The 22,629-nt window shown below is 41.0% G+C and overlaps 1 protein-coding gene across 1 annotated transcript; it reads right to left on the minus strand.

The window, feature by feature from the left end:
* Positions 1–754: 754 nt before the first annotated feature.
* Positions 755–14,360, minus strand: LOC135481880 (transmembrane protein 145-like). Its single transcript, XM_064761636.1, has 14 exons — positions 14,185–14,360; positions 11,022–11,096; positions 10,499–10,573; positions 10,080–10,286; positions 9,029–9,107; positions 8,752–8,823; positions 8,030–8,149; positions 7,905–7,913; positions 6,504–6,679; positions 5,809–5,981; positions 4,469–4,589; positions 4,226–4,285; positions 2,499–2,768; positions 755–1,957 (listed from the first exon to the last, which is right to left on the minus strand). Exons 1-14 carry the CDS (start codon positions 14,272–14,274, stop codon positions 1,853–1,855), a joined length of 1,632 nt encoding a protein of 543 aa, XP_064617706.1. The 5' UTR covers positions 14,275–14,360; the 3' UTR covers positions 755–1,852.
* Between the last annotated feature and the right edge of the window lie 8,269 nt (positions 14,361–22,629).

Here is a 22,629-nt window from a genome sequence, read left to right on the forward strand (position 1 = left end):
AATACATTTAACAACCTTGGACGGATTTGTCTTCGAAAATGACATCAGATTCTGTAAATAGATTAAAGGCAATATCCCGCCTTGTCACTGAAGGCATTCAAGTGGAGATTTCCTAAAATGAGGCCCATTCATAATTATAACTATTTTTCATATAAATGGTACATTATCGTAGTTTTTAAAAATATTACCTTGAATGTGTACAAAATCACATACAGTATACATCACATGGTGCTTATGTTGTTGTGCGCTATTAATGGCGTAAAACAAGCATACATAACATAGCATACGCATCTTATTATCATGCACTGTGGATAGCATAAGGTACATCTCTCTCCACGGATGTGGCTACTATACTGCCGAAATGGCGTTAAGCCATAATCATACATCCAGTATATCCACACGATATAGGTATGTCGTCTTATAAAGTGTATCACGCATCATATATAGCATCACGCAGGGTACACACCACACAGCGTGTATGCTGTCATGCACGATGCAAACCATCACGCAGGGTACACACCACACAGCGTGTATGCTGTCATGCACGATGCAAACCATCACGCAGGGTACACACCACACAGCGTGTATGCTGTCATGCACGATGCAAACCATCACGCAGGGTACACACCACACAGCGTGTATGCTGTCATGCACGATGCAAACCATCACGCAGGGTACACACCACACAGCGTGTAAGCTGTCATGCACGATGCAAACCATCACGCAGGGTACACACCACACGACGTGTATGCTGTCATGCACGATGCAAACCATCACGCAGGGTACACACCACACAGCGTGTATGCTGCCAAGCACTATGTACAGACCCTATACACGACGAGAACAGGTCATCATATAATGTGGTCGGTTACATACATCATCCCGCTGAGCTCACACTGAAACAAACTGTTCCTTTTTTCGATGTTTGGGTGTGAAATATCAAAATGTAATAACAAAGGTGACATTTACATTTGAAATAACACTTCCATCAGTGAAGGAAATCCTGAAATTTCATCTATATGTAAATAATAAAGAAAACATTGCTTAAATTGTTCAAATAAACAAAATCAACATATTGTCAAAACATAAATAACACATACAATAGTGCACATTGAAGGCTGAACACACTAAATATTTTTTTCGGCGTCAATACAACCATTTCCACCCCTCACTCGAACAATAATTCAGGTATTTAATCTTGAATGAGCAATATCCTCGATCTTAACTGCGAATTGTATAGGGGTTTATATAAACTTGTCAACAATACAAGAGGTTTTTTTCACGGAGACGATGTACCTGCATGGGTTATGTATATATAACAATGTAGATGAGACAGCACCATAATAATACATATAATAACTGTGATCTGTCACGTCTGCAAATGTAAATCAAACATCACCGCCTGTTAAGTAATAAGGCTCTGTTATTAAGAAAAGCAGGTAAAATGTAACTATGACGACATGAAGACTTTTATAAATCAAACATCATTTTTTGAAAACGGTGTCATTTTCACCTATTCCACTCAACTTTTTATTAGCAAGCATAAAGCTATTAATGCATCTATGGACTTGTGCCGTTCTTCCATAGTGATATTCCACAGATCAAGACAAAAATAAAAAGCAAAATAAAAGACACGTTAAAGTAGACTGTCACAAGTACTGTTCACATTGTGTCACATTCACCAATTCAGCAGATGAGCAATTCAAGTTAAAAACAATCAGTACCAAAGCTTTCGTGAATCATACTTATACAGACAAATAATGAATAACTTCAGAACAGTGACATGGTTTTGACAAAAGACGTTAAACTTCCGATCACGACTGTTGAAAAGTGGCCGGTGTTGTGCTCATGCTCATGTGGCCCGGAAGAGACTGTCGTAGCTGGGTGGGGCCTTGACGTTGACGACCTGGGGAGCCCTAGGAGGGGTTTCCAGAGGTGGTAGGCGTCGAGGGGGAAGCTGTGGGCAAACAAATATTGTGTTCAGCCGTTCATTACTTGTATGCAAACTTTCAAAATAGTACAATTCAGTTAAATTCTGCAAGTCACTACAACAAAGCGCATCGTGTGAACAAGGGCTTAAGCACAGGCATTTTGGGCGATATATTCCGACTGTGAGGATAATAAACGTAGGCTTCCTGAGGATTTGTATATCACAGATGTGTTTCCGAAGACACTGCATGTACGATGGCCAGTACCATGCCCTATCTAACACATTCTCTCCAGGGTTCCCACCGCATTTACATGTATCTGTATGCTTCTAGGATGGTATAGGTGTTTTAACTACGATGGTATATCTTTATGAACGAGGATGGTATATCTTTATAAACAATGATGCTATATCTTTATAAACTACGATGGTACACATTTATACACTCTGATGTCACATAAATATTTTCTTAATTTTAAACCCTTACGGTACACAACCTAGTGAAGAGTTTAACTATTGTGACTTCAGACTCCGTCTATTCGTTCAACATTTCATCTAGACCAGATCTTACGTTAGTGAGAACTTCAGAGTTGCCTGTGGTGCCGAGATTTTCTGGCTGTTTGTCTTTCAGGCTAGACACGGTGAAAAGGCTAGAGAAGTCCGGTCCTCGAACGTTGTGGTCCGTGGAGCGATCATATACAAAGGTAGATAACTCTGTCATCCCTCCCGCAGTGATGGGTCGTGGGGTTAGGCCGGTGCTTGTCCGCTGTCCACTTTTCGGTCGTGACAGAGGTCGTGATACAGGCGAGAAGGCTGTGTCTTCTGTGGGCATGGCTCCGATCTATAAACACACCATTTAGCATATTACAAACCAATTCACTGCTTCTCTGAAGATGTCTTTATTTGAATGGACCCACGTAAATTGTGATAAAGACATCTTGCTTCGAGGATTCCTTAAGTTTTTTTGCAGCGCAAATAGTTCATTTAATTGACAAATTCCTTAATTTGCTATTAATGTTCTTCAATCTTCTCACTGTAAAGCAAAACAATCTATCCAGTGAACTATGCAATGCCCTCTGTAGGCCCTATACGTTCCAAACGTAACATGGGAAGATTGGACTTCCCACTTTTGTAACTCTTAACGGTCAAATTACAAAAGTAACTTGGAAAGGTTGGACTTCCCACTACTGTAACTCTTAATGGTCAAACTACCAACGTACCATATCGACATATGTGTATTAAATGTACAACTATACGTATCCATATGGTGAATATATAAAGAGAAGGTGGTGAGCGGTTTTCACAGAAGATAAATCTATAATTAATCTTAACTTCATACTCGTCAGATTGGTGGATGTCATTTACATAATGGAGTTTTTACATAACCGTGCTTTCCTTATTAAGTATGTCACTTTCTGGATATTTCTACAAATTTAGTGCCCGACTCTTATATGGCTTGGTCTAAGCACGGAGGAGACTTCATACTCGTCAGATTGGTGGATGTCATTTACATAATGGAGTTTTTACATAACCGTGATTTCCTTATTAAGTATGTCACTTTCTGGATATTTCTACAAATTTAGTGCCCGACTCTTATATGGCTTGGTCTAAGCACGGAGGAGACTTCATACTCGTCAGATTGGTGGATGTCATTTACATAGTGGAGTTTTTACATAACCGTGCTTTCCTTATTAAGTATGTCACTTTCTGGATATTTCTACAAATTTAGTCCCCGACTCTTATATGGCTTGGTCTAAGCACGGAGGAGACTTCATACTCGTCAGATTGGTGGATGTCATTTACATAATGGAGATTTTACATAACCGTGCTTTCCTTATTAAGTATGTCACTTTCTGGATATTTCTACAAATTTAGTGCCCGACTCTTATATGGCTTGGTCTAAGCACGGAGGAGACTTCATACTCGTCAGATTGGTGGATGTCATTTACATAATGGAGTTTTTACATAACCGTGCTTTCCTTATTAAGTATGTCACTTTCTGGATATTTCTACAAATTTAGTCCCCGACTCTTATATGGCTTGGTCTAAGCACGGAGGAGACTTCATACTCGTCAGATTGGTGGATGTCATTTATATAGTGGAGTTTTTACATAACCGTGCTTTCCTTATTAAGTATGTCACTTTCTGGATATTTCTACAAATTTAGTGCCCGACTCTTATATGGCTTGGTTTCAGCACTAGAATCTGTGCTACGTATATATATATATGCAGAAGTGAAACGCGTCAACAATTTTGTAATCACTGTTACCTCAGCCTACTGGACGTTAGCCCGCTTACCTGGGTGGTCTTCACATGGTAGGGGAAATTCTTGTTAGCAGCTTGAGGTCTGGTTAGAACCTGTTAACAGAACCACCAACAAGTGTTATTCCTTCTATTCACCCTTCACCCTTCACCTTTCACCTGAAAGGACAGGGGGCAAAGTAAAGTAGTTTTACGCGTCTCCATCAATCGTAGTCAAGTACTTGACAGTAACCCTACAGACAAAGTGTCATCTTGTACAGAGTTACACGATGAGCTTACCAGGAAAAACAAGTATCCGGCGAAGGCCACCAAATTCTCTACAGCTACCACCGTCTTCTCCCGGATCCACAATGCAATAGCGTGCATAGAGACAAGGATAACTATTGGACCGGCCAGAAACCTACAACCAACAACTACAACATCGGGTTGAAGCCAAAAGGAAAGCCATATCATTAGCAATAAAATAAAATGAGTTTGATTAAAGTTAACAAACCCCTAACCGTACACGCACAACTGCAGATTCACTGTGTTTTCCTGAAATCGACTGAATCGAAAATAAATAGAGCCTTCCCATAAGAAATCCATTTATATTTAGCTGTTTTATTTAAACTGTATAATACAGTAAAACTTGTGTAAACCTACCATGTCCGGTACCGCGAGAAAATGTCGGCTTTTACAAGTTGTCGGTTTATGGAGGGTATATGTGTAACAGCAACAACAGTCACTTCGCCGTTGCCTGCAGGTTGTACAGATCTTACTAATAATTAGGTAGTGTTTGTCTCAAATTTTCTCTCTTTAAATATGCAGTGGACTTAAAACAGAAAAAAATCCGGCGAGAATACATGTAGCAGCGCTAATACATTTATGCACATATAAAGGCATTCCTGAAACGTTGTTTATCATCCGGGGAATTTGTTGCATACTCGTTAAGGTAAAACTGCTTCCGTCGTAGAGACATCTCTGCCCGCAGTTCGTCCAGCACTGAACTTGTTTTGAAAAGTTCCGTGCCGGTTTCGGGACAAGTCTAGTAAGACTGAATGAGTTGAACATTATCAGTCAGACATTTCCATACAACGTCTCTTACACTAGCAGTTTGATTCAACAAAATATGGAAACAAAGTGACAGAGAGCGACAATACTGCATTATTTGATATCTTGACTGACATAATATCTTCTCAGCTAATGCTAAACACCGAGAGAAGTGTGCCGATCAAGATCAAGTTTACGAGAATTTCTTCATTAATTAGAGAAGCTGATAACTAAAAGGATTATCTCCCTTCTCTGATCTCTCCTTCCCCTAGTGGTGATGCAGGGGTTGGAGGATGTCCGCCAGCAGCTTGCTGTGTCGGATTTCACAAGGTGGATTAACATGCGCTAAATCTATTGAGGATTGGAAATCAGGGTCGGTTTTCACAATAGACAATAGTCGGTAACATGGATTTTTAGTCAAGTGGGATGATCAGTATTGACAATATGTCGGTTTTTAGAGGTGTAAGTGTTGTGAAGTTTTACTGTATTTCATTTTCATGATGGTCATCAGATGTTGGTACTCAGACACAGCTCTGGAAAGCTGAACCTTACAATTCGTCTACAGCCTGAAATAACGGCTCCATACTTACCATAGACTGTAAAAGATGACAAAGGGGTAATAGAACAGCCTTTTCTCTGGGTAATTTTTGAGAGTGAAGAAGACAGAGTAGCAGAACCACAGCCAGCCAATGAAGCGTAAAGCGACCAGGCCGTAGCCGGCGGGACTCTCGTAGATGTACAACACAAGGCCAGGGTCAAATTCCTGAAAACATTCACATCACCGCGGTTTTGATTCAATGGACTATGGCACGACTAGTTTATATCTCATATGAGAAAGACATCCCAACATAGACGACGGGCTCATTTTAATAAAAATCCTTGTTGTGCATGTAGCAAATAAAATCTGTGTTTCATGCTTGCGTATCATTATCCATGAGCTATCTGGGCTGGAATAGCCATCTACCTCACCTAGCTAAAATCTCCTGTGATACAAGTTATCCAGCCACTGGGTCAGCATCTACCCACAACATTAACGTGACTTTAACGATAATATTCACAACATATTATCATAACAGTCGCATCAAGTTAAAAATTATTTCCCACAATTCCTCTGTACAGCGTTGTCTATTTTGAGCAATATCGCTGCTGTGAACAGTTAGACTAGCGTGCATGAGTATAAACACGAACTGATATATAACGCAGTGACAGACGTCTCTATACTGACGTACTCATGATTACGTGTACACACCTAGGGTCCTTTCTGAAAAACGCGCGTGCAGCTTACCCAGGAGAGCAGAATGGCACTGGTAACGACGTAGACAGTCATGAAGATGGTGAGTTTGACGGCGCTGGCTGGGGACAGACGACCGACCGTGATGGTGTAACCTTTCCCCAGAAGTACAACCAACAGTAGGAACATCACCTCACTGGCGGCTCCAAACAGGCGACCGTTAAATGGAGAGAAAACGGCAATGAGAACATCTCCGATAGTCAGCTTGTTGTATTGATTGCTAATCCTTATCTGCAGCGTTCTACAGCACCTTGTGTCATAGGACAGATAACCACATGCAGTGCAAAAACTATATAGTATTAAGACGTGAAACTGAGTTAATGACACCAGTATCAGGCCATACAAATCGCAGAGAACTGAAATTTAATCAACTTATAAATTAAAGTGGCAAAATAATATAATAAACTTTAGCCTGTTCCCCCAAAAGCCAAAGTAGAGCCCATAGGACTATACAGAAAACGAACATTGCTTACAGTTAAATGCAGGATCTACATGGGGTTCCAACTGACATTACTCGAAAAGTATACGAGTCATATCAGGGCTTTGTATTTCTTTCATCTGAACTGAGGGAATCGTTTTTATCGTGGCTTTACGCCACAGTGGCAGTATACCGGCCGTATGTACAGGTAAATTCACTGCTCGGGTGATGATTCTACACCACAGGCTTACAGTCACTACCACCGTTGGTTAAAAATCGAGCTGACCGGTAGGGAAAATACTGTGCACGTTTTAGCAACTCATTACAGGAAATTGACGAGCAAAGCATTCACGTCCGCTATCGCTATGGTTACCATGCACTTACGCTGTTGTTGTTGTTTGCACGTCAGCCAGTATACATTATATGACTTTACTGCTGTGTTTTACTTTTTATCGAAAACTTTGTCGTAGACAGATCGTAGAAATTACGCCAAGCAGAATGAGGTGTTCTGTTTATTTATTTATTTATTTGATTGGTATTTTATGCCGTACTCAAGAATATTTCATTTAGGCGACGGCGGCCAGCATTGTGGTGGGAGGAAACCGGGCAGAGCCCGGGGGGGAACCCACGACCATCCGTAGGTTGCTGCGAGACTTCTCACGTACGGCCGGAGAGGAAGCCAACATAAGCTGGACTTGAACTCACAGCGACCGCATTGGTTTGCATACGTGATTCAATTAAATGATTGTTGTTTTCAATGTTTGTGGCTGCTGCCTGGGAAGCCGTTTCAGTCACGACGCTTTTATTCATTCTGCTGCCTGGTAGGTGCTATAGGATATAATAGCAGATTTAAGGCACAAAGAATAAAACCAGAGCTTCGACGACGGTGTGAGTATTGGCAAATGATCACACGTAACCGCTGAAATATTGTCGCTGATTAACTCGGCTTGCTCTGATGGTATCTATGTGTACGATTCTACCGTGTTCTGCATATGACAAGATTAGCTACATGATAGAGTGAGACACCTGTACTTCACTTGCCGTCGACAGCTACGAGGTCACCGGGACTTACCTATAGTCCTCCCGTCCGTTTCCAGGTCACCCTTTGTTCCATAAGTCCCCCAGGCCACGGTTAACAGCAGCAGGGACAAGGTCTTCACCATGACCGACACCAAATACAGCTTGTAAGTAGAGTGAAACATCTGCTTGTGCTTCAGAGCAGCTGAAGATAGATAAACGGAGAGGTTTGGCTTGTCCACAAAATGTTGGTGCATGCAAATTGGCTGCTAAGGCGCCATAATTCGTCAAATAACGAGGCGTGACGATGAGTTAAACTTCATGTATACACAGTGTCTAATTCGTCAAATACCAGAGGCGCGGCGATGAGTTAAACTTCACATATACACAGTGTCTAATTCTTCAAATACCAGAGGCGCGGCGATGAGTTAAACTTCACATATACACAGTGTCTAATTCGTCAAATACCAGAGGCGGGGCGATGAGTTAAACTTCACATATACACAGTGTCTAATTCGTCAAATACCAGAGGCGGGGCGCTGAGTTAAACTTCACATATACACAGTGTCTAATTCTTCAAATAACAGAGGCGCGGCGATGAGTTAAACTTCACATATACACAGTGTCTAATTCGTCAAATACCAGCTGCTCGGCGATGAGTTAAACTTCACATATACATAGTGTCTGCATGGGATACATGAAAAATCTGAGAGAACAAGGCTGTTTTTGTCAGCATTTACATTATTAAAGCAATATTATATTACTTCATTATGTCATTTACTGAGTTTCCATCAGTGGTGTCCTTACCTGCAATAGCCAGAGAAAACCCCAGCATTACCACAAATGCCAAAAAGAAGGCGAGGTGATTGGGAAAGATATCTGAAGAAAGGGGATTAAAACATGTCCTATCATTAAAGCAGCATTTTCAGATATAACCATAACAACAGACAATAACTGGTTTTCTATTAAAGATTATATTTTATAATATACATATATAACGCATTAAATCTTGACTTGGCTGTGACACAAACGGGGAAAAACTTTCCAGGCGGATAAGTAGGAGGCCAGAGATATGCCAACTTACAAAACTCGTCAGCCGAATACTCCTTATGTAGGAAGTCATCGCCATTTGTCATCCACAAGGAGTAGTTTAATCTGAGTCCCTGCCAAATCAAACACACAGTTATCAGGTACATGCTCATGGAGCAGTTCGTAGAACTGCATAATGTTCAAGTGACCTTAGTGACACGTTTAAATACAGACATCTAAGCCAAGATAAAGTAGATTGACACTGTCGTACGAAGACATTATTCTCTAACGAGATAATGCTAATAGCTTGCCATTAAACCAACAAAGGAAGGCCAAAATTATTATACTGACATAAATATGACTGTTTATCTTTAGTGTGCATAAAGATCGCAGTGCAGACAATTACAGAGTTGTTAATCGTGGAGGTGGCAGATAAAAGATGTCACTGTTGGCAGTGTTCTTATGCAAATCGTGAAATGCATTGAGCAATCTGTGTACTGTGGGGTGGCAATCGCAAATCTGTCAATGGTTGAACAAATATTGAGCTATGGTAGTAAAGAACTTCCTTCGTGCATCAACTCGCTGGAGTGGTCTTTGATATGAGTGTACTATGCAGTGAATGATGCAATCTCATGATTGGCTGAGCACAAAGTCAGCTGACAGGTCACTGTCCGCCACAGTCTAAGACGGCACATGCATCGACAAGTGTCACAGACTCAGGGCACTAATTTAGATGTGGAAAGCTTTCCACAGATAGAAATAGAAAGAGAAATCTTAGTTTAATATAAGTCCACAAAACAGAAAAATAATGAAAAATCTTGTAAAATCGTCAGATGAACCTGGTTATCAATACCTTTCTTGCTTTCATAGAAATAGGAATGGCTGCACGGATAAAATCTGAATAAATGAAAATGCCAAATCCTAAATGAGGGTAATTATGAAAGTAATAATGACAACTATGTTGAAGGGTAACTGCTATACAAGAATGTGTTAATAAGGCGTCAATATGGCGGACAAGCTGGTGTTCCCCAGGATAATGACACTCTATACGTGTACCGATACTGGTCATGATGTGCTGCTCAGAAGCCTCACAACAAAGCCCTAACCTCCTTGAATCCGCAGTGACTGACAGCGAAAAACCACCATCTTTCTCGTGCAGACTTAAACTTCCGTCCCCCGGCGCACTGGTACCAGTTTTGCCAGCCAGTAGCCGAGGAGTTGACGAGCTTACAGCCGGACCAGGTATAAGCTGGTGACAAGGTCAACACCTGGTTATTCTCCGGTCTCAGCACGGCTTCCTTCTGGAAACAATTCTGCCAATAATGAAATAACACATAATAAGTCACGGCCTTTGGTGTTCCCACAACGAGTAACGACTGAAAAAAGAAATCTTACTCGGGAGTAACTGTAAAGTCACAGCATGTCTTTGCTCAGTGCATTATCTAATGAACAACCACATAACCAAATGAGCTGAAGTAAGTCACAGTACCTGGCGAAGCAGTGATGGATACTTCTATAAACTTACAGTATCTGTCTTGTAAACCGCCTGCCACTGTGTCGGCTCGTCGAAGTATAACAGAATATTCTGAATACCATACTCCTGCAAGACAGACAATCAGAGAAGATGACGCACTCAAGCTTACCGTATCACTGCTACATTTGTATAGATCTGTAAAACACTCTCCTTGCTGTCGGACACACAAATACTATTCGCCTATATATTCCTCGAGTATTATTGTTTTGTTGGGTTTTTTTTTCAGTTTAAACCTTTGGCCATGGATATGGTGGCATGAGATAAATAGCACATACATCGACATACCAATGATTCTGTCCAAATTCTTCAGCACACCGACAAGGATGGCACGTATACATGTATAGATGATTGTACAATTAACTTCAATATGAATATCTGCGCGCTTCACATTCATCCATATACATGTACACTGTACAGCCAAGACAGATTACCTGTAACCATTTGATTATCTGTAATCATTTAAACTAAATCAAACTGTAAACTCAAATATTACTAAGTAGTTACTTCTACTTACTACTGGATACTCGAAGTAAAACTTGAACCCGCCTTCTTTTGATAGGAAACAAAACCGGGTTATATATTCCCAATCCTAAACAAAATAAACAACAGATAACATATTCAATCATTTGCATATTTTCCCACCTGGCAAAGAAAAACAATGTACAAGTCACTCGTTGAAGCATTATTTGAAAACACAATCTTTTGGTGATGGCCGACTATGGAGAGATATGCACACAAATCCACTTGGCTGCACTTTGGGTGTGGAGAACTATTATGTTTTTAACATGTAAGCCATACGTGGAAGGCTACTAAACACATGCAGGTCTGGCGTGGGGATCTTTAAGTTGATATTGACTGGTTATTGGGTCAGAACATGCCAGGTATTGACAGCCTACAGATGATCTTTACATCGATCCACGTCATGGTCTACTTCATACATAGCTCCTCAATCAGCAATGACCGCACTGGTCCTCAAGGCAATGGCGTTATAGGGTCAAGCTTACACGGCTCTGTGGACATTTGCTTGTACCATATATTATATACACAGTACAAGTCATTGTCATTTGTCCAGGTCGGCACTAGAGCCACAAGCGCCTTAGTACATTCTCCTGCTTCCACTGAACAACGTCAAACCAAGTGTTTAGCTTTGGACGGCTGCCTGTTTGTTCGGTAGCAGCTTCGAATCTGACAGGTCGAACGAAAATACCTGTAGGATAAACGCTTCTTCATAACCTGCATTTACATCGTGCAATTCGAAACAAATTCATTCAAAATTTAAATTTTTCGGACATTTTCATGATTTACAGGACAAAAATATACCCTGAATAACACTTCAAGCCAAAAATGCAAATATATAAATTCACTCGGTCATTTGTACAACACCCATACGAATTAAGGAAAACAGTGAATACAACAAACTGGCAAACAAGAACTTGTATAGTTGCCAAACTGGTATATTATTTAGAACACACATTGCCACAGGTATAAGCTCCGCGTATATACATACATGTTTATGTCCGACTACAGGTGAATCTTGGCGTTTGACAGATATAAATAATGTATAAAGAATATATTAACAGAAGCGTAAGGAGCATATATGGCGGGGGTGGGGGCCGTCCTCACGTTACAAATGAACCGCAATGAAATATGCAATGACCGCATCATTGTAACGATATTAATGAGTGTCCATTTTTTAAAACAAAAAAATGTAAAGTAAAATGTAAAAGTAAAAACCGCTACATGAACTGTAGTTTTAATGGCCTCATATCTTAATATGGGTAATAGCTAGCATTTTGCTGCTGAAATTTGGAATGTGAAGTTCTGTAATTCAACACCGCGCACTGTTACAGCATACTCATTCAACAGTGGTCAAATGCAGGCTTACCTCTGAAAGATCTTTTTGCACCGTACAGTGAGCTTACCTCAGCAAGACCTTTTTGCACCGCAAAGCAGGCCTACCTCTGAAAGATCTTCTTGCACCGTAGAGCGATTTCCATCATTAATGGCGTAGCTTTTTGTTTGAAGTTATTCAAAATAGACCAGCTACCAAAACTTCCGATCTGTTCAACTGTTCTTTCAAATACATTTTCTCTCACTATTTCATTTCTTGTGAGAACATGCAGAACCCTAGAATACTGTAAAGCTGGACCGTTTGTGCTACAATGCAATTAAAGTCCCTGTGGCAATGTATGCCACAATTACAATAATCTTGAAAATATTTTTTGCTGGCGCAGCACAATAACTAACCTTTTATCAATCCCACCGCAATGCTGGCCGCCGTCGTATAAGTGAAATATTACTGAGCACGGCGTAAAAACACCAATAAATAAATAAACAAATGAATAAATACAAATATCTGTTAAACATTTAATTCAAAACATCGCCACCGCGGCCGTATAGGCTAACTGGAATACTCGGTGAACACTCACACGGAACTTGTGGGGGAGACATAGCCCAGTCGACGACAAACTTCTATCTTTAGCCAGCTGAACCTATTGTGTTTGCTCCAGGTTAGTCGCCATTTACACCAAGCTACCTAGAGGGCTAAAGTCCTACTCTTTTGACCACACAGATCTCGTAGAGTCAATCTGACACACAGATACCTGTGTACGACCGTAGCAAAAGCAGTTTGTCAAAACGCGTTTCTGAAGTAATCATTTATATCTTGTTTAAAATGTCCAACTTGCGTCATTTGCTTCAATCACTTCAGTCTAGAAGTAGTTACCTTATTACATGCAGTCTATCCGGGAGGACTGTCTTAGTATAAACTGTATGTAATGGACAAGTGCGCAATGAGTCTCTCTGTATTTGTGCTGTATGTAACAGACATGTGCGCAGTGCGTCTCTCTGTATTTGTGCGTATGGCAATTAAATGAATAAAATATGTACACTGATTCTGTAACTAAATGTCAGTCAAAGTATGCAGGACTGTGTCTCTTTAATCTGCCATCAACAAGATAACTAAATTTAGCCAAATAACCCGTGTGGATAGGCTACACAAGCCTATTAAATCAACAGCAGGGTGCACTACTCCTGTGCATGATGAATGTAACAAAAGTCAGTGGTAAGTTTACACATTTCAGTAATCCCCATAATGGTGTAATTAACAAACATGGGAATGAGCTTACTTTATTGGCCTCCGGACTTGCCACCGACCTGCCGACAACAAGGCCATTCCCAATGTGCACATGTTATATCTGTTACTACACCAACAAAGTCAACAAGATCAATAATACAGGGGTGGGCAATCATAAGTGTGTGGGTTTATAGTTTTCTGGTACGTTTGGCTTCACTTTCACAAAGTACTTTATTTACACCATGAACTTGTCAATAAAAGTGACGAAACACAGCCTACATGTCTCTGCGGGGGGGTGGGGTTGAACACTACTTTGTAACCGAGCCTTCTGTACAGCTCGGAATTTGACATTTTTACTTTCTGAGCATGTACTTTGAATTTGATATATGTAACTTTAATTTCTGTTGAGAAGTGGGCAACAAATAGAATTCCTGTCACGCGATAGATAAAGCTTAATTACCGCGAATATCTATGACGTCTGAACCATGAAAAGCCCATACGAAGTCAGCCTATTTTCCCTTGACTGCTTTGCAACAACAACAACAACGACGGCAAGTGAGCAGGTGTCAAACGTACCGGAGTGTACAATGAACATACTTACCGAACTGCTGGAAATACTGCCCTTAACGTGTTTCGTTACGACGACATGAGCATAATAAATCATCAGAAGCAATGGTTTCCAGAGATCCATGGCAAAACTGAGGCAAAATACAGAATGGTCGCTTTCGACGAAGGCTTACCCAGCTGTCATGGCAACGGGTAAGTGTAAATATAGGAATTAACTGCAGTATGAACGAGGAGTGCTGAGTGGTCTGCGGAGAGTACAGCCAAACATGAAATGACGTGTATAAAGCGTGACGCATGCGGACTGCACGACCATCCACTAACAGTTTTGTGTGGGATTTTGTCCAATGCCAATGACGTCTTTGTCAAATCTGTACTGTAGTGCCAGCCTTTTTTGTGCAGGCTTTGTCAAGCGTATTGTCAAGTGGCCAATATAATACTCAATGTAGTACAATGGCGGCTAGAACATTTCGCTGTGTCACTAGGTTATTATGCACATATATTCATCTACCGTTGACTTTTTACAATTACTTTTTAAATACGCACATTCGTATCATATATACGCTTATAGCTTATATATGTGTCGACAATTATTTTTTTTTCACTGAATTAAAATGCAATGCATGATTTGTTTGGATTGTAAGCTGGTTTCCGTTGTCCTTTTGGTCATGCTTAATTCATTTTTAATGTGCTTTTGCCCCTTTCTATGTAGGCCTATGTAGTAACACGCACACAGGCACCAGGCCTGAATCAAATTTAATAATAATAATAATAAAAAACATAACAGAAAAATGAAAACAAAAAAAAAAAGATAAAAAAATAAATAAAAAAGTAACCTATTACTCCCATCTGACACTAAATTCTGGAACAGCCGTTTTCATGAGGTGGTTGTCATGAGGTGGTAGTGAACCCTATACTCGCCAGTCCAGAGTTGGACATGTATTGCTTGGCCGGGTGTCGGGTTGGTGTCTACAGCATGTGTTCCAGTGAGACAAAAACTACATGTATATTGGGCTGGATCAGGCAATCCCAGCCCAAAAAGCGAAGGTGAAAACAGGGATAGCCCATAGGCCCTGGGAGATCTGGCATTTCAAAGAGTGGGCGACGCGTTATTGTGACAATTTCTGCTGGCTTATGTTATAGGTCAAGAAACCAGGGTAAATAGTCCATCTGTCATTTTTATCGTCAGAATTCATAACTTTTGAATGTTTACTTTGCATCGATACTGTTTTTTGAATCGGTACTACTTTCAATTCCTGTATTTCACTGGCTATACATGTCATTGGAAGTCGGCCCACTTAATTTTTGACAATTCGTAATAGCTGAATCTAATACTCCCACATTAAGAAACGCACATTTCCATTCATCTTGAAACTGTTGTGACCACAATCACCAAAATGAAAAACGTGAATATTAAAGCGAACTATAGATAATATTAATTTGCATATGTTCTTGAATCACACGTAAAGAGGAATGATAAACTTTCACATTTACCGAGGAATACTGAGAATGCTACAGTCATGGCAGCGGAAATTAAAGTTTTCTCGAGAAAGTCCGAGTGATGGTAGGACGTATTCGGTTTTTGCCGTAGATTGTTCTGATAAATATAACACACATATTCTAACAATTAAACATAAAGATTCTATTAGACTTACAGGATTTTACGTTGAATATTACAACAATGATGCTCGTTAGCAGGTCTACCGATGACGAGGACCAAGGCGCCGTAACAGGTCTATTCACTCACCGATCCCCGTAGTGCCTTGTGGATGCCTATTAGACAAACAGGATTTTATGCTGAATATAACACAGTATTGTGTTATAGTAACATAACACATTCTTCCATAACTCAGACAAGAGACTTTCTGTTAAAATGAACAGATTAAGTTTTTGAGTCCGCAAATCCTCACCGTTTTGTAACAAATTTGGTGAATATTGTGTGTAAACTACGAAAGAAAGCTAACAATGGATTAAATCATTTCGATGTCAGAATATGTCTTCAATTATTTCTTATTATTATATCCGAGTTTAATCCTCCACCGCATCCTTAGGCTGTTTGCACGGTAACGCATTCAAGAAGCACTCAACTGTAATTTATGTCCGACACGTGTGCAACACTAAGACTGTTCAAGAAACTTGCTGAAAATCTCTAGACGTGTATCACTTATGGAAGCGCCGAGAAAACCTAGTAATGTTTGAATCCTTTCTAATCCGGTTTCAAAAAAAAAACTCATGGACGGAAGGAAATGTTAAGAATTTTGATAACTTAAATGTAAAAGTCTAAAATTTCATGCTGTCAGAAAAATAATGTGGAAGGTCTGAAGATGTTTTAGAAAACACTGCACGGCTATCAAGCGTTTAAAACTCGTCATATTGTCTATATGACGAGCCAGAAGACTCCATCACAACAAGTCTCGTAGATAGACTTAGACTAGATAGAGGTTCCATCTTCTTTAATTATAGTCTGAACTGTAGTACATAAGACACTGACAATATTACACTTTTTAGTTTTGTCACATGCTGCCCACACTCATACATGGAAATACTTAAATTGTGGCCTAAGCTGTGAAATAAGGATATGATTTAATTCTTTTTAGCAGGCCAAGAGCTAACGAGGGCGTTACGTCGTAACAAATATACCTATGTATGAATCGTCATACTGCTTTTTGGATGTCTGTTAGCAGGTCAAGAGGCGACTAGAGTCATGACATCGTAACAGATATACTCATACACCCATCCTCATTCTTTCTTGTCGACATCAATCCTCATTCTGCCTTGCCGACACCGATCATCATTCTGCCTTGTCGACACCGATCCTCATTCGGTCTTGTCGACATCAATCCTCATTCGGCCTTGTCGACATCAATCCTCATTCGGCCTTGTCGACATCAATCCTCATTCGGCCTTGTCGACACCGATTCTCATTCGGCCTTGTCGACATCAATCCTCATTCTGCCTTGCCGACACCGATCCTCATTTTGCCTTCTCGATGTCTTTTAGCAGGCCAAGAGGTGAAGAGGATCATGACGTCGTAACAGCGTACTCCGATTCTCATTCTGCCTTGTCGACACCGATCCTCATTCTACCTTGACAACACTGATCCCCATTCTGCCTTTTCGACATCAATCCTCATTCGGCCTTGTCAACACCGTTCTCATTCTGCTTTGTTGACACCGATCCTCAGTCTGCCTTCTCGATGCCTGTTAGCAAGCCAAGAGGTGACGAGAATCATGAAGTCGTAACAGATATACTCATACACCGATCCTCATTCTGCCTTGTCGACTCCGATCCTCATTCGGCCTTGTCGACACCGATCCTCATTCGACCTTCTCGATGTCCGTTAGCAAGCGAAAAGTTGACGAAAATCCTGCTGTCGTGAAAGATATACTCATACACCGATTCTCATTCTGCCTTGTCAACACCATCCTCATTCGGCCTTGTCTACACCGATCCTTATCCTGCCTTGTCGACATCAATCCTCATTCGGCCTTGTCGACACTGTTCTCATTCTGCCTTGTCGACATAAATCTTCATTCGGCCTTGTCGACACCGATCCTCATTCGGCCTTCTCGATGTCTGTTAGCAAGCCAAGAGGTGAAGAGGATCATGACGTCGTAACAGATATACTGATACACCGATCATCATTCTGCTTTGTCGACATCAATCCTTATTCTGTCTCGTTGGTGTCAGTTAGCAAGCCAAGATGTAACGAAGATCAGTGAGAGCAAGCAAGAAATGCCTAAGCAAAATGTTTATACACACAGCTCACGTGGTAAACCAGAATGGTCACATAGTGTGGGTTACAACAAACTCAATTTCGTTGGAACGGGCAGTTCATTGTACATATATGCAGACAGTATAAATACCGGGATAAACAAGCGTATTGGTGATGTCGTTTACATACCAGATGTGAAGTATGTACATGTATACTGTCACCAATAGAAGCGTGCATTTCGTGAGCCTATCAACAACGTCACAGATTACAAACTGATATACTCAAGAATGTCGCTTGTAACCATGTAAGCAAAGCAAAGCCTGAATCCCGTCCTATCTTGATGAACATTGATTACTGTAGTCAAAAACAACACATGAAACAATAACTGGTGAATGACAAACAATAACCATGGCATTCCATTCTGGGGATATGCGTTATACTTTAACTCCATTCATCTATAAATTAACTGAATGAGATACGGGATTATAGACTATACAGAACATTTCCCTCTTCTGGCTAACCAAAGCAGCAATTCTTCTCCAGGTTCGTAACATTGCGATTATCTTTCAGCGGGAAACATTTGTTATGTTTTTAGGAAAATATTTATGTTTAGGCACCGTCCAGGTGTAAAACGAAGAGGGTGACATTTTTGTATCTGCTCTTTTCGCTTACATCGTGCACGATTATCTCTGACGTTTTCGCTTGCAGCATGCACGACTATCTCTGGCCTTTTCGCTTGCACCGAGCACGATTATTTCTGGCCTTCTCGCTAACATCGAGCACGATTATCTCTGCCTTTTCGCTTACATTGTGCTGGGTTATCTCTGGCCTTTTCGCTAACAGCTTGCAGGATTATCTCTGTCCTTTTCGTTTATATTGTGCACGATTATCTCTGTCCTTTTCGCTTACATTGTGCACGGTTATCTTTGGCCTTTTTGCTTATAACGTGCACGATATATCTGACCATTTCCCTTACATTGTGCACGACCATCTCTGACGTTTTCGCTTACATCGTGCATGATTATCTCTGGCCTTTTCGCTTGCACCGTGAAGGACTATCTCTGACCTTTTCGCTCACGTTGTGTACGATATATCTGACCTTTTAGCTTACATTGTGCATGATTATCTCTGACCTTTTCGCTTATATCGTGCACGATTATCTCTGGCCTTTTCTGTCTACATCGCACACGAGTATCTCTGACCTATTCTCTTACATCGTGCACTATTATCTCTGACCTATTCGCTTACATCGTGCACGAGCATCACTGGCCTTTTCGCTTACATCGTGCTCTATTATCTTTGACCTTTTCGTTTACATCGTGCACGATTACCTTTTCCTTAAGACGCCTAACTTAATCTTTGATCTCCGCCTTACAATATATATTCCAGTCTTGTTCCAACCTCCCCACCATTGCTCTCTGTGTCAAACACAGCCAAAATATAACTTATGTTGTCACACGTAGTTTTATTTCAGGCTAATTATGCTTACACACATCATCGTGGTTGTCAACTATTCAGGTCGCTCACATCGTGTCCTTGGTGAATAAAACGCTCGTGTGCTACAATTTTCCTGTTTAGAGTATAATCAAAAACTTTTGTTCTAAATACTTTGTGAATGGTCTCAAGATTACTGCATGGAGCGCAGAAGAAATAAGTCATTACACTTTAATGATAGTGTCAAATAGTAAAACAATTTAATGATAGTGTTAAATGAGAAAACAATTTAATTTTAGTGTTAAATGAGAGGACACCGAGAATGTTTAAATCTAACCTTAAATCTAACAGGCTATATGTCAGATTGTTCAGGTATGCCGTTCTGGATAGTACATTACCAAGTCAATGACCTCCCATTTTTTGACGCACAATGGCTGTGACGGTCATGGGAGACGGCTTCTGGTGAATAAGTTACTAATCTACATATTCATGACAGTGTTTCTTTGTATCTCATGCATGACATCAGTTATAAAGTCCTTAAACAATGTACTAGTTCTCTGCTGACTACAAACATGAAGCGAAATGTAAACTGAATTAAATAGGACCGGAAGACGGGCCAAATTATTTATGGTAGTCGCCACTACAAAGTAGAAGACATTCATTTCCAATCCGCATATCGGTTCAGAGTGTCAAAACGGGCCGGTCATGTGATTCAGATGACCATTGTTCACGGCATCGGGTATATTAGACTAGTGTACATCCACGCGGTTAGATTTATATTTTAATTGCAATATCCATTGCAAAACAGGCACGCTCATTAAAACATAGCAGAGCCTTATAAACATTGTTCCTTACAAAGTAATATAATGGTGAAGATTGGTTGATACGGGATACTGAGTTAGGATTTACTGGCCGAAGTCTGTTTTGGTTATATTCTGCGAATTCAGACTATATACATAGTTCAGCCAGCCATTCATTTTCTTCATAATCTCTTGGCATGAGACATGTTACATCAATAAAGTCTCTTGAGACATGAGACATGTTAGATCAATAAAGTCTCTTAAGACATGAGGCATGTTAGATCAATAAAGTCTCTTAAGACATGAGACATGTTAGATCAATAAAGTCTCTTGAGACATCAGACATTAGATCAATAAAGTGAATCACCTATGTAGCAAATTGATAGACAAAGACAAACCATCTGTATGGCCAATTGACATACAGACAAATTGTGGATGAGAACATAACTTGTTGGGCTGCACATGCAGTTGGCCCTAGGCGATTCCGGTCATCTGCGTGCAGAAAGTTAAACGTCAGCGAATTGAGAAATACATGCAGTTATAGGTTCGTGGTTGACTAAATGCGTGCATTTTTACCTCTCCCGAAATAATGGTCATGAACACCTACTATGTAGTCACGCCAAGGCTGTGTGCTTAATATGACGTCAAAACCAGCAACACTGACCCAAAATCGTGCTTCGGCAAAACTTACCCGAGTGGACACTTAATTTTGACAACACGCATCTTAGTGGTCACGTCAACAACTACAGTAAAAGCTTGGGTGAATAAGAGATTTGTGGTGTATTCACATAAGGTATTGTTCCCTCACTCTGTAGGGGAAACAGAAGTGAGGTGCGGCCGACAGTTCCACGACAAAGGGAGTCTCTTAACATCTGACAAAATGTCAGAGCGCCTTTTCCACTGGCTGGATTACACCTTCTTCGTCCTCACGCTGATCGTGTCTCTCTCCATCGGGGTGTATTACGCCATACAAATCCGGCGTCGTAAGATCGACGCCTCCACAGAAGAGTTCCTGGTGGGTGGCCGGAAGCTGGGCTATTTCCCAGTAGCTCTGTCAATGTTTGTCACCTTTATGTCGCCCATCGGGATCCTGGGCACGGCCTCTGAAATCTACTCGTTTGGTGGCATGTACTGGGTCAGATGTATCGGTTTACTGCTAGCGACTCCCATTACTGCCCATCTCATTCTACCCATTTACCATCGGCTACAACTTACCAGCGCCTACGAGGTATGACTTTGCCATTTCAGAATATGTAATATTGTATAACATTAGCTATGCATGGGAATAAAACTTGCCAACAGACGTAAATGGAACAGTCCCTAATGGTGTATGTACCTTAAATACGAAAGTTGAAAATAATGAACATCAACGGTCATTTCATGTATTACCACTACTTTGTACAAATTCACTTACAACTCACATTTGAATTTCAAGACACCTAGTTTTTTAATTTGTAAATAATTTAATTTTTGTACACTACCAGTATTTGATATATAGTGTACCAGACTTAGCAGACTGCACGTAGCGTGCCAGAGAGCAGGCCAATATAGTCTACCAGTCTTAGCAGACTGCACGTAGCGTGCCACAGAGTGGGCCATTATAGTCTACCAGACTTAGCAGACTGCACGTAGCGTGCCAGAGGGTAGGTCAATATAGTCTACCAGACTTAGCAGACTGCACGTAGCGTGCCAGAGAATGGGCCAATATAGTCTACCAGACTTAGCAGACTGTACGTGGCCCCAGAGAGTAGGTCAATATAGTCTACCAGACGTAGCAGACTGTACGTAGCGTGCCAGACAGTAGGTCAGTATAGTCTACCAGACTTAGCAGACTGCACGTAGCGTGCCAGAGAATGGGCCAATATAGTCTACCAGACTTAGCAGACTGCACGTAGCGTGCCAGAGAATGGGCCAATATCGTCTACCAGACTTAGCAGACTGCACGTGGCGTGCCAGAGAATGGGCCAATATAGTCTACCAGACTTAGCAGACTGCACGTAGCGTGCCAGAGAGTGGGCCAATATAGTCTACCAGTCTTAGCAGACTGCACGTAGCGTACCAGAGAGTAGGTCAATATAGTCTACCAGACTTAGCAGACTGCACGTAGCGTGCCAGAGAGTAGGTCAACATAGTCTACCAGACTTAGCAGACTGCACGTAGCATGCCAGAGAATGGGCCAATATAGTCTACCAGACTTAGCAGACTGCACGTGGCGTGCCAGAGAATGGGCCAATATAGTCTACCAGACTTAGCAGACTGCACGTAGCGTGCCTCAGAGTAGGTCAATATAGTCTACCAGTCTTAGCAGACTGCACGTAGCGTGCCTCAGAGTAGGTCAATATAGTCTACCAGTCTTAGCAGACTGCACGTAGGGTGCCAGAGAGTGGGCCAATATAGTCTACCAGACTTAGCAGACTGCACGTAGCGTGCCACAGAGTGGGTCAATATAGTCTACCAGACTTAGCAGACTGCACGCAGCGTGCCTCAGAGTAGGTCAATATAGTCTACCAGCCTTAGCAGACTGCACGTAGCG

The sequence above is a fragment of the Liolophura sinensis genome, chromosome 1 (genome assembly GCF_032854445.1).
Source record: "Liolophura sinensis isolate JHLJ2023 chromosome 1, CUHK_Ljap_v2, whole genome shotgun sequence".
Taxonomy (NCBI): domain Eukaryota; kingdom Metazoa; phylum Mollusca; class Polyplacophora; order Chitonida; family Chitonidae; genus Liolophura; species Liolophura sinensis.